This window comes from Sphaeramia orbicularis, chromosome 11 (assembly GCF_902148855.1).
Source record: "Sphaeramia orbicularis chromosome 11, fSphaOr1.1, whole genome shotgun sequence".
Classification (NCBI taxonomy): domain Eukaryota; kingdom Metazoa; phylum Chordata; class Actinopteri; order Kurtiformes; family Apogonidae; genus Sphaeramia; species Sphaeramia orbicularis.
In genome coordinates this window covers 17,660,577-17,673,897 of record NC_043967.1, presented here as the reverse complement: position 1 = coordinate 17,673,897, position 13,321 = coordinate 17,660,577, and the positions used below count along the sequence as shown (strand labels likewise).

The 13,321-nt window shown below is 40.1% G+C and overlaps 1 protein-coding gene across 3 annotated transcripts; it reads right to left on the bottom strand.

Moving 5' to 3' along the window:
* Window positions 1-2,276: 2,276 nt before the first annotated feature.
* ppp1r10 (protein phosphatase 1, regulatory subunit 10) lies at window positions 2,277-13,025 on the bottom strand. Of its 3 annotated transcripts, none has more exons than XM_030147847.1 (18): window positions 12,708-13,025; window positions 9,274-9,382; window positions 9,094-9,180; window positions 8,580-8,715; window positions 8,175-8,226; window positions 7,977-8,066; window positions 7,754-7,882; window positions 7,553-7,658; window positions 7,326-7,426; window positions 6,972-7,099; window positions 6,628-6,781; window positions 6,359-6,502; window positions 5,988-6,234; window positions 5,633-5,708; window positions 5,312-5,527; window positions 5,017-5,140; window positions 4,184-4,549; window positions 2,277-3,607 (listed from the first exon to the last, which is right to left on the bottom strand). In XM_030147847.1, exons 2-18 carry the CDS (start codon window positions 9,378-9,380, stop codon window positions 3,468-3,470), a joined length of 2,403 nt encoding a protein of 800 aa, XP_030003707.1. In that variant the 5' UTR covers window positions 9,381-9,382; window positions 12,708-13,025; the 3' UTR covers window positions 2,277-3,467. The 3 variants fall into 3 exon arrangements, with proteins under 3 accessions (XP_030003707.1, XP_030003708.1, XP_030003706.1); XM_030147848.1 differs by having other exon boundaries at window positions 12,851-13,024; XM_030147846.1 differs by having other exon boundaries at window positions 12,915-13,011.
* Between the last annotated feature and the right edge of the window lie 296 nt (window positions 13,026-13,321).

Here is a 13,321-nt window from a genome sequence, read left to right as displayed (position 1 = left end):
AACTTCATCCCACTCCTTTTCGAATGGTTTACTTTCTTTTTTGTGTAATTCTTTTGTTGTTGATTTTATTGCAAATATTTGAAATAAATAAATAAAAAAACAAAACAAAATGGACAGACAGACAGATGACAAAACCATTACAATACCCCTTCAGCCAGATTTTTTTTTTTTGCTTGAATTAAGCAAAAAAAATCTTGAATTAAGCAAAAAAAAACTGCCAATGAAACAAGTGATAATTATCTTGGTAAGATTTCTTTAAATAAGATTTTCAAGGTTGAAAAACACTGCCCTATATCATTCATTGTCTTTTCTGTTGTTCCTAAAATTGTGAAATTGATATGATCTATTTCCAAAGCAAGTTCAAAGAATTTTCCACAAAGAAGGGTCTGTTGACAGATAACAACGAGGCTACGCAGCTACACTAGAATCAGGTCTCTGATCATGAGAAATGCTTTTTACACTGGAAAAAAACTAAATCTTACCAAATGTATTTTTTATCATTTCTTGTTAAAATATCTCATCACTTAAAATAAGACATAATCACCTGAAGAGTAACTTTTCAGTGAAATATAAGAACTTATTTTTAGACAATAGATCTTGAAAATCTTATTTGAAGAAATCTTACCAAGATAATTTTCACTTGTTCCATTGGCAGATTTTTTTTGTTTAATTCAAGATTTTTTTATTTTATTTTTTTTTTGTGCTTAATTCTAGCAAAAAAAAAATCTGCCAATGGAACAAGTGAAAATTATCTTGGTAAGATTTCTTCAAATAAGATTTTCAAGATCTATTGTTTGAAAATAAGTTCTTACATTTCACTGAAAAGTTACTCTTTAGGTGATTATGTTTTATTTTAAGTGTGATGAGATATTTTAACTAGAAATGAGAAAAATACACTTGGTAAGATTTTGATTTTTGCAGTGTATTTTACTGTTTTATCGGTGTTATTCATATTTATGTTGTTATATGACGTTCTTTTTTATTAGTGAATTTAATACCATGTGTTTTAACTTGTTCCTTTTTAAAAAACTTAATGCACCAAGTTTTCCAAGTATTTTTAGCCTAGTGTTTTATTTCCTGAGCGTCATCTTTGTGTATCTGTGGTGAGATGTTGGTCTGTAACCAGGATGTGAACAGTGCTGAGGTGTCCTTAAGTCTCTGAGCTCTCCATACCAGTTTTCATTCCTCTTCACCTTCTCCGTCACTAAGTGTTGTTACAGCGACCTGGTAAATATTTGAACTTCAGGGAAGGGTTAAAGGCCACTCCTAGGAACACTTCACATTCACCACCTGCATTCAGCCCTGCCCTGATAACACGGATCTGCCGCTCAACCCTAACGCTGCATCTGCTCCAATAGGTCTGCTGATGCTCTGCACAGTTTGGACTGAAACGTAATGGAATCCATCATGTATTCAGCTCAGATAAAGCTGAGAAGAACTCAGAAATGTACAATAGAGACATGGGAATAAATAGGCTTGGAAAAATAAATAGAGGAAGAAAAGGCAAGGGGGGGAATAGTGACTATGAATTAAAAAAAATGCCAGTAAATTAATAAGATGTCAGATGAAGATAAATAAGAAAAGAGATAAAGAAAATGTAAATAGAAAACGACGCAAAAATAAATACAGGGATAAAAATGAAAGAAAAATACTGGTTCATGAGTTTAAATTAGTGTCTTCCTTTTTCTTTGTAACACCCTGAAGAAAACTCATGTCGACACATGTTGGTGTGTTTTTAACTCCAGCCCCAAAGAATTAATCTACAGGCTCTCATGAAATAAAGGCTTTTTACAGTTTCTAATTTTACCACCCAAGTGAGTGCCTGGATTTTTGTCTTTTTTCAGAATCATGTTTATTGTCATGTGTGTAAACAGGGTTCACATTACTGGGAATTAGCTTCAGTGGTCTGGTGCATAGAACATGGAGGAGGTAAGAAGCATGAAGTAAAAAAAATAAAAATAAACAAGAGAGTTATAGTGGACTATTAAAATTTGCTCACAATTTTTAAATATTTTTGATCTAGATTTGATGTTTGTTGTGCTGCTGTATATTTGAATTTCCCCCTTAGGGGATCAATAAAGTATATCTTATCTTAATAATAACAGTGAACCTCCACCTGTACCTGAGCTTCATTTAATATAAATCTAAATATTTTACCCACTACTGCGTTACTATAAAATATAATCTGTAATTGTGTTGTTGTGTATATGTATAATACAGAAGTTATGTTGTGTTCATATTATGTAGTGCACACCACTGTAAAATAAACAGCCTCATTTAGATTCCAACATTTATTATTTAATACACTGTGTACAAAAGAACTCAACTGAAAATATAAATGTATGAATGTGCATTATGTATTCCTACAACACATTAATACAAACATTTCATACGGACAAAAAAACTGAACCCATCTTAAAAAGGCCCAATGGATTGCCCCAAGGATTGTATCAAAATAAAAAATACATGGGAGGGTGGAAGGAGCAACAGAAAACATTACATTCTTACAGTCCCACAAGAGACGCAAAGGTGGTTGTTTTCACAGAAAACACTGAATATACAGTAGCTGACCCACAGGATGGTTGATCATTCATCTGACTCGTTTTAACACTGACAGGACATCCTGCTGCGTTCAGACAGGAGGACAGAAAACACAGGCAGCGGCGGCTGCTCTGACAACAGGACGACGGTATGTCTGATTCTGATGCTCATGACTGTCGCGCCACACACACTCTGGAGGCTGATGGTCTGACTGGGAGCTGCTGGGAAAGCTTACGTACAACACACACTGCATTTGCTTCTTCACATTCAATACCAGCTGCTGTAGAAAAAGAAAAGAACAAGAGCACAGCCTTCCTCCTCAGATCAACCCAGGAGTTTGGGTAAAATAACGCTGTGTAAATACTAAAACCTTCAGGCTTAAGAAATCATAGCTCAGGCTCAATTTTGTTCATAATTTTAAAGTGCTTCTGAAATTTGCCTGCCAGTTAAGAACTATGTCAGAAGGCAAAATTATACTCGAACACTTGACTCTTGAGACTGATTAAGGAACTGAAAAAATGTTAAAGCAATGCCACAATGTACGCGCACAGTACAACAGCTACGAGAAGAGGGGAATCATGTTTTCTGCAAAAGAGGAGACTCTTATTTGGTCGATGCTTGAAAGTAATGGAGCAGTTAAGCAGCTAGCTGCAGACATAGTGGTTATGTGTGGTGGCTTCTTTCAGTCTCACTGTTAAAAAGGACCACAATAAAAAAAACAGTCTCATTAGCGACCGTCTTTCTTTCCTTCTCCTGTGTCTCCCCGTAGAGGTCGAGCTGACATCTCCTCCACTTATGTCACCTGCTGAGACGTAACAGTGCAGGACAGAACTTCCAACGAGTCTGTTTGTGTAGTGGTTCTCAGTCCTGACGCGCTGACCACAGGGTGGACTCACCCAGTTGGCGGCGGTCAACTAGTGTCCGTGTTATTGGTGCTGGTTGTTAGCTTGGTAGTTGGGGGGCAGCGGTGGTCCGTTAACACCGGGGTGGTAGAAAGCACAGTTGCTCTCGTATCGGCAGCTTCCCTTCATCATGAAGTGACGACACACAGGCCTCTTTGACATGTCTGACAGGAAGAACAAACATTAGAATCAGTCACTGTGTGTCATGACCTGAAGTTTTCCATTCAACACTGCAGCATTTTGGTGAGTTTAATTCTCAAATGTATGCGCTGTGTTCAGTTTACAGTAGAAGACAGAAAAATTCATGATAAAATTCTATATATTAAGCTTTCATACACTCTGCATGACTTTGAAATATGCATTCTGCTTTCGATGATCTGTTCTCATTATCTGTCACATTCAGGCTGTAGTGTGCCAGTCTACATATTCCTAGGAACTATGCAAACTCCATCTGCCAGTGAAGACCATGTGATCCGAACAATAGGAGCTGTGTTAAACAGAGAATGTGGTCACAGCAGTGAATTTCTATTGTATTTGATGCTTATTGTCTTGTGCTGATGTACATTTGAATTTCCCCCTTAGGGGATCAATAAAGTATTCCTTATCTCATCTTAATAATAACAGTGAACCTCACCCACCATCTGTACCACAGCTTTATTTCATGTAAATCAGTCTGATGACACTGTTAAACTAATAATGTGTCATTGTTATCTTTTTTTTAAATTTGCCTTCAAACTTACCGTTCATGTTATTGTGTCCTCCCCTGGGTCCGCCTCGTCCCCGGCCCCTGAAACCTGCTTCTCCTCCTCGGCCCCGGCCTCCTCTGTGGAAGTGCCCTCCTCTATGGGGCCCTCCCCTCATGGACTCGTCTCCCCAGTAGTTGCCGTTGTCTCCTCGTCCGTGGCCCGGCGGCGGCCCCATCATGCGTGGGCCTCCGCCTGTGTTGAAAGGTGGTCCGTGGTTGTGGGGTGGTGGCGGGTGGTTGAAACGGGGACCTCCTGGGGGGTTGTTGGGGGGGTATCCACCGTTCATTGGCATCTGCATGTGCATGTTCATGTTGTTCATATTGTTCATCCCTGGCCCGTGGCCCAGCAAACCCTGGTTGACTGTAAAGAGAGAAGAGCATGTGAACACCACAGACTGGAGTCACTGCAGGAACATTCTACAGGATAGAAATTTTAAGATCAGATATTCCTTTATTAGTCCCACAAGGGGAAATTCCAGATTTTAGAGGATCTTTGTGTTTCCACTATAAGGGACAGCGTCTAAATTTAGATCTGTGGACCTTCATTTCTAGCAATTCAGGAAATTTGGGGATGGGGCTTCCAACACTGAACATTTGTGACTTATCAGGCCTTGCAGCCTTTTATTTCAGTCACCACTTTTAAGTATATACTGTTCACTAACAGTATAAAGGAGTTAAGTAACATATAACACATAAATAAAAAAAGACAATGTTATGGTCTTTAAACTAGAAACTCTGACAACCAGATTCCATTTACTTTGGGTGGAAACATGATTTACAACACCTGAACCACACAGCTCAACACAATGGGATAAGAAGTCAATTTACCTGGTGGAGGTCCACCCTGGTTCTGGTTCTGGGTCTGCTGCAGGGAGCCCAACAGCTGTTTGATCTTATCTGAGAAGTCGGGCTGTTTGATCAGGTCTTCAGTGGACTGGTTCCCCTGTGCACCCTGAGGACAAACAGCTGATATCAGATACACTGCATAATCAAATGTTTTCTGTTTATCTGTGATGAAGTCGTGACATGGGATCCAGGATGTCATAGACATTCTGAGAATTCAAACATACTGGTCATGTTTCTGTAGCTTACTGATCTGCATGAAGAGGTAATATGTTTTTACCATGATCGATGAGAGCAGCTCCTGCACGTTGACTGGTGGCACAGGGTTGTTGACAGTGTTTGTGGCTTGCGGGCTTCGGGAGCTGTTGCTCAGGTTCCCCATGAGGTTGGCCAGAACAGGCGGCAGCTTGGAGCTCTCATTGGAGGCTATTCCTGCCCCCTGCTGTTGGGAGGTGTCCATTGGCTCAGCGTAGCTGTCATCCAGCATTGAGGAGTCCTGCACAGGACAACAGACAGCTGAGTGAAGAGTTACGCTCACATGTACAGAATGAGCACAAGAGAAACATGTATGACGGCTGTGTGAACTAGGTGATGTACGAACCTCGTCTAGAGGGATAAGGCGAGGAGGCATGGGTTCATAAGGCTCTGGGTCTGGCTCATGAGGACTGTCAGGTACACTAGAGGGAAGAAAGCATGTTAAACTGTTGATATAACTACAGCTCTGTAACTCTCTGAATATCATAAAACATTTGACCCCACAAATCCACATGAACTTGTCTAGTGCCAAACTTTGCGAACAAACTCTTACGTCGATACTGTGTTTTTGAGAATTAATATAGTACACTATTACCTTGTTATATTCCAGTCTATCCATAATGCCCCTAATTCAAACCATGTGCTGGAACAGTAACAACATAACTTCAGATATCTGCTATTCTGTGATGTAACTCCTTTACCTCTCTTTGCTGAGGAAGATCTCTTGTAGGATTCCCATCTCTCTGTCCCTCTGGGTCAGTTTCTCTGTGCTGTTGGCTCCAGGGATGACAAGGCTTCCTGCCAGTGTCAGGGGCCTCGGGGGTGTCCAGGGGACCCTCTCCTCCATGGTGTCATGTGAGAGCCGCCGGGCCATCTCGAACGTCTGCCTGTCCATCATCAGCTCTCGTTTGGCAGCTTCGCCAAAGTCCTTGATCTTGTTGACATTAACTGTAAAGAAGTAAAAACAGACTCATTAGTAAAGAATAATTTGTGAGAGCTCCACATACAAGCACAGACAGGGTCCATCATGGAATAATAATGGAATAATTAACACACTTTAAGATTTGGTTACCTCGCTCAGTCTCATCCAGATCAAAGTAAAAGTAATGTTTGAGCTGCTCCTCCTCAGCCCAGTGAACAGTCTTCTTCTTCTTGCCCTTCTTGGTCAGGGTTTCTTCATCTCCACGTGGCTCTGCCAGAGCGTTTGGCTTCTCTCCTACAAACAGCAGGATAAGAATGAGAATAAACATATTAGCAGGTGGACCTAAAGACCTAGTATCACGCTTTATTCTAAACTGTTTACAACCACTAACACTGCAGATGAATTTGTGGGGATACTACCATTGTCAGTAGCCTCAGGGTCCTCAGAGGGAACAGGTGTCCCAGGCTGTTCAGGCTCATGGTTTTCATCAGCAGGAGTTGTGGAAGCGGCTTCTGGAGACGACGGTTTAGCAGATGAAGAGTAAGCAGATGGTTTGTTGTCGAAAGGACTGGCCTGGGGACAAAAAATAAAAACTCAACTCATGACTCAACTTCAAATAGTTGATTCTCTCAAACATGTGGCAAAGTACAGGTGTTCAGGGACCAGACTGTTGTTGCTTTTTGAGATGTTGGCTTTAAGAAAGTCTTGTAGAGAGGGCATACTTCCAAAGCATGAGAATCAAAACTCCAAGAAGGGTAAGCACCTTGTTAGACGTGGGAGACACAGCTTTAGTGTTGGCGGCAGCGCTAGCACTGGGCTTCTTCTTCTTGATCTTGATTCCAGGTACAGGGGCCGAGTTCAGAGCATCCAGGAAACCTGTGCCTTCCATGTCTGCAGGGAGGTCACATGAGAACAGTGAATACCATGGCTACTACGTCATTAACATGCAGTTAAAAGTTGTGTAAAAATTTTTGTAATTTTCTGTTGATGAAACTACAGCTCAGCAACAGAAACCTTACATTGAATTTAATTATGCATTTCTCTAGATTTGAAAATCATTGGAAAATTTGAACATCTATGATCATGACAAAGAATGTGTATGTATGTTTAAACTTACGCTGTGCTGGAATGATCTTGACTTTGATCTCTTTGGTGGAGTTGGACGGGGTGTTGAGGGGTTTGTACTTTTTCTCGAGAGGTGGAGTGTCAAATGGCCCGCTGACAGAAAATAAAGAGGGATCATGTTAGTACAACCACCAACCACCTGAGGGCAGCAGTGAGTCAGCTGCATGCACTGAGTTCATAAAATAGTAATGAGACATAGTCTGTGGGAGGGTGTAGTACCTCGGTCTCTTTAGGACTGGGGGCTTGATATTGTACTTGTCACCCAGCTGAGGGGCGGTGGGTGTCTTCTTTGCAGGGGCGGGGTTAGGGGTGTCCATCTCCAATCCTAAACACCACAAAGCAAATCAATAAGACAATATATCACAGATCATTTTATACCTTGAGAGCCAACCTCCTTAGGCCTGGTTAGGCTGGACTCACCTATGGAGCGAATCTTGGCATGACTTGGTGCATGGGCTTTAGGTTTTTCCTTCTTCTTCTCCTCATCACCACTCTTCTCCTTCACATCCCTCACTGGCACCTTGCTCTCCTCTTTCTTCTTCTTCTTATCTACAATATAAACAGGGGTGATTACAGACCATTATCAATCAGAGCTTCTTAAAAAAAAAACAAGACATTCAAAGACTTTTTTTTAATTACATACCAGCAGTAGTGTTCCCACTGCTTGAGACACTCTGGGAGCGGATCGTAGCCATCCATCCATCTACAAGCACAGCCGCCAGTTTCCTCAGGTCTGAAAATGCAAGACAATAGTGACATTTAGCTTAAAAGAAACACTGCTTCTGATCTGCAGCTTCATGGTACCATACATGAACCGTTTAATGATTTGGTGTAGACTTACCCTCTGTCTCTGCGCTCTTGCTCAGCTGCTTCACCAGTTTGGCTGTATTGTTCTGTAAAAGAAAAACACTGAGTTAAATTCTACTGTTAACTGTGCAGAGGCGTGTAGGTTTGTGCAGGTTTCAATAAGTTACATTTAAGACAGTTTAAGACCTTTTAAAAGCCATTATAATGACATTTAAGACATCCATACTAGTAAAGACAATGAATGCTAGCCTTGCACTTAGTTGTATTAAATGAAAGTATGAGAAACACTTCACCAAGAACAGTTTTAATTGGTCTAAAGGTAAAATTAAATTTAGGAACTATTAAAGACATTGAAGGAGATCTTAAAGCCTGAGCAGCATTTTAGACTACAACACCTATGGAAACATGTCATAACACATACTTAAATAATATACAGTACCTGTTTGAGGTGGTCAACTTTAAGAGGCAGCTTTTGCAGCGTCAGCAGGATGAGCTGCAGCAGAGGGGTGTTGTTGGTGGTTTTGGAGTACGTGAGCCACGAGTTGAGTAACCTGTAGCCACCAACTCTGATAAACCTGCATGAAGGATGTAGAAAGTGGTTTGTAATGAAGCCTGTAGCAAAGGATTAAAACGGTTACCGAGACATTTAAGATGAATCTTTTAATGACAAAATAACCAAGTAATCGCACATATATGAAGAATAAATGAAAACAAAAAACAAATGAAAGAAACATTTGTTTTTCCCTTTTATTGGTTAGCTCTGAACAAAGCTGTAGAGTGGTCCTAGACTCAAAAAATGTAGTCCTATCCGGTCATTTGCCACAAATTATGCTTATTTGGATTTTTAACACAGTCACTCCAAATGTTCTCAGTTCTTCCACATGAGCAGAACACTTCTAAATCCTCTAGCCTTGTGTAAATAATCAGGACATATATAAAGAAGTTGAGTGTACCTGTTGAGAACATCGTGGGATTTGGTCTGCAGCAGGATGTTCAAGTACATGCATCTACTGACCATCTTGGTGGAAGCTTTCATCAAACTGCAATTACACAAACACAGCATTAATACTATTAATACACTATTACATGACAGAAAGAGTAAAGCAGACAATGAATCACTTCCAGCTCCTCACCTGAATACTTTGGGGACTCCCTCCAGGCTGCGGAGCTCTCCATCCTTCCCCAGCAGAGCCTCCACTCCTTTCAAAATCTCTCTGGGGTCCACAGGTCCCCCTGCCATATCTGAAACACACACCACATGCAATAAATACACATGCTGCAAAACAGAAGAAATGAAGCGCACATATTTCTATTGTTGTGTGTTCCTACTATGTTCTCTCTGGTGTAATAAATTTATAATGGTGACTAATTGGGATTATTTGCTTGCCAGAAAAAGGGAAGCTCCATGGGGACAAACGTTCATATACTCGCAACAGGTCACAACAACTCCTATCTGCTCAGCCTAAATCTTATCGCGATTAAAAAGTATATTTACACTAAACTCAAACTTAACAGCATCAGGGTCGCATCAAACCAGGGGACAACTCCACACCACCAAAATTCTACTTTGAATCATCTTCAGGCTCCCACTAGGGAATCACCCACACTAACCAGTCAACAGGCACACAGGACTCAAAACAGGAAGAACTGATGAAGGCTTGTACAGATGCATATTCACCCAGTTACTAAAACAACACACACAGTGATGACTCAGGAGCAGGTCACTCCTACACGTTACACTGGAAACAAGATATCTGCTTCTAGAAGATACGTGTTGAAATACAAATGGTCTAAGGCCAAACACACAGCACTCTTGTCACTCTGCCAGTCCAGCGTAGAAAGTGTGTGTTATCTTCAGGCCTTATACTTGAGATGTCTTTATGGTCTTATGGGGTCATCTTGACAGCAGTGCAGTAGGGACATGGGCAGGACACACACAGATACCCCTCAGTGGAGTGCCTGCCTTTCAAGGCAGGACATAAAATCTGATATAGCATTCATCCAGGATCATCAGTGTTTGAGGACACTTTCTATTCCAGTACAGCTGTAATTAATGAGGTTGCAGCAACAGAAATAAAATTGCTGCTTATAAAAGACAGAAATACAATATATCATTTGTGCTTTATTGACTACATCACTTGAACTGTTTAAATGATCAAATTGAAAAATTATGAAAAATAACCCTCTCTTTACTGATACTGATTTACTGATAATGTTTCCACTAATTTATTTGTACATGTATGAATCACAGATTTATATTAAGTACAGAAAGAAAAGACAGTTTTGTTAGACAAAAAAGTAGCCAAAGAGAGGAATAGTTACAAAAAAGCTATTATGATTGAACAACTTTTTAATGGCATCTATCACATTCAAACATCTGCAAAAAATGCAGTTCAAACAAGAAAAACAAAATAACAGAAATAATAATGTTATCTTAAAAAAAAAAACTATGTTAACAATCTGATACTCAGTCTGTGGTTGCTGGTCAAAAGATGAATGGTAAAATACTAATAATATGTAACAACAAAGAGGATGTGACATAAAGAAACTGTATGATATATGAAATGCTTGAAAACTGTAGGATGTAATGTCAAAAAAAAAACAAACTACTGTATCCTAGAGTGCTCTTGAAAGGAGGATTATAAGACCTATGGTGTCTCTATGCTGGCTCATCTGTGTGAATGACATCACTGTCAAGTGCTCCAGGCAGAGGGTACAGATCAGACCAAACACTGCCACCTACAGGTTAACTTGTGTTTACACAGACAGTGTGTAACACATGGATTACTTAATAAAAAAAATTACACAACTGTTAGTGCTCCATCTAATGACAATGGTCTAAAATATTACCTGTCAAACTGGTTGGAAGACAAATTAATTATTGAAAGGTGTTTGGCATCATGTCAATAAAACTTCAAAAAGTACAAAATCCAACACAAATCCAGAGGCCTCAGGAATGTCTTTACTTTTCTAGGATGTTTACATTTATCTTGTCCAAAGGATTTAGGACATATGCCCCATATGACTTGTAATATAAAACATTTTGGTTGAGCCTTAATAGCATGCATTTATTTATTTGTTCAGAAAAATGCAATTTTTTTTTACACCAAATTCTTCTGGATGCTCTTAAAATTATCCTGTAATCCTTTAATATTAATTCATTGGAAATGTCATGATGTGAGGAATCAGTTAGGTCTTACCCGTGTAACTGTAGTAGAAGTTTTATATAGTCTCAGACCTCCACAACACTGCAAATAACCCAATTCCTGTAAATGTCACAGTTATTATACATGTGCACAACATACGTGTTAGACATAACCCTGGTTTCACGTTCACTGGGGGAAAGAACATTATTTATAATCAGTCACACTGTGGTGTTATTCAGGTTCATCATAGCAAAACAAACTCACTGTATTCAATGACCAAACCTATTATAAAAAAATATCTTATTTACTATAATTGCATTGTAGTTGCGTAACTATGGTCTTGACTAGAAGAAAGTCAAAGAGGTATAGTCATCAAAGAAAAAAAAAACAGAATCAAGTAACATTGTAAAAACGCCCTCGGTTATATAAGGGCAGCTCGGGGAGCCTATAAAAGGCTTGCGCTTAAGCTGACATCTGTCATAGCTGAGAACAGGCCTGCTCCTGCGGCTAAGCTGCTGACAAAGGGGAGGGCGCTGGAGGCTGACTGCTTATCAGAGCCCTCCCTCCGTTAACCACTTCGACGACGCCATAACAGTCGCTACACAAACAACAATGGCTCTCATAGCGAAGACCGGGCTGGTTGGTAGCAAAACAAGGCGACGAAACACCGGATATCTAGCAAGGCATACGAGTCTGGCAGTCAGACAATGCGATGAGTATCAGTCTATACTTGTTCTGCATTTTCAGGCTCGTAACAAAAAACAAAGAAACTCCGTAGAGGAGAGCGCCGCTAGCCCCGTCAGCTGTCCGGGGACGAAAAGCAAACCACAACTAGTCCTCCATATTTGTCAGTCCCAACTGTTTGTGCTTCGAAAGACCACTTTGCTTGCGTCCTGCAATCTTTATCCACAGATTGCCGAGTACATGATGCGGGCTGTCGGGAAGTCCCTGTGCTATAATTAACGGTATTTCAACACACAGTGCTTCATAGAGTATGTCCACAATCCTCAAAACTAACGCAATCTTTATGTATAGATTGCTGTGGGTGTTCGTTCCGTGGAGCAGCCCCTACAAAACAGATCTGGCAGGCAAAAAAATCCGACTTCATGAGTTGATACTGGCTTTCTACGCCTACGGCAATCTTTATGAATAGATTGCTTATGGTCTTTTTACGAATTTCCTGGCTACATTTACTTTTATTTGCACAATTAGTCCATTCCGTCTCACACACAAAGAAACGGAGCCTTGTGCCTCCGTCCACTTTCCTGTGTGAGCTCATGCTACTAACAGTCTATATTTACATTATTTGCCAAGAAACAATGCTAACTGCGGTTCCTGCTAGCCAGCTACCGCTAGCTAGCCTATTATCTACGACTATTACCGTTTAATGAATTTTCAATTTAACTTCAAAATCAACTTACTACTGATACTATAGATCCTCAGCGTCTCAGGAATATTATGTGCTTTTCAGGCACTTATAGAGCTCATTTAAACAATTTTTATATCGTCAGCCTTCATGGTTTTAATATAAATTGAAAACTTCTTATGGGTGGGGCTGTGATACCTAAAGGCTAGTCTTTCCTTCAGGAACAAACTGGAGGCAAAAATAGTAATCAAATGTCCATTACTTGAAGAAAAAAATATGATTTGAGCAGAGATGTTCGAAGTCCTCGATGGTTGAGTCTTCGGCAGAGCAAATTCATACCTGTAAAACACACAAAGAAAACACATATTTAATCTCAAATATTTCCAACTTTCGTCGTCATTCCTCTTCAATGATATCCTTTGTTCATTTTTTTAATATAATCAATGGGAATTTCACATTAAAAAAGGACAATAAGGACGAAAATAAACCTCGTAGTCTTTCTGACTTGACTTACCTTTCACCAAATCCAGGAATGAACTGGAAAAGGAGGGACTTAGCTTTTATAGTGCATGACGTTTTTTACGTCCGTGGTTACGTTTTTTCACGTTTTTCCCTTAAGCAAAATGGCGGACGAACGACCTTCTTTGCTCTGTCAAGGGCATAATGGCG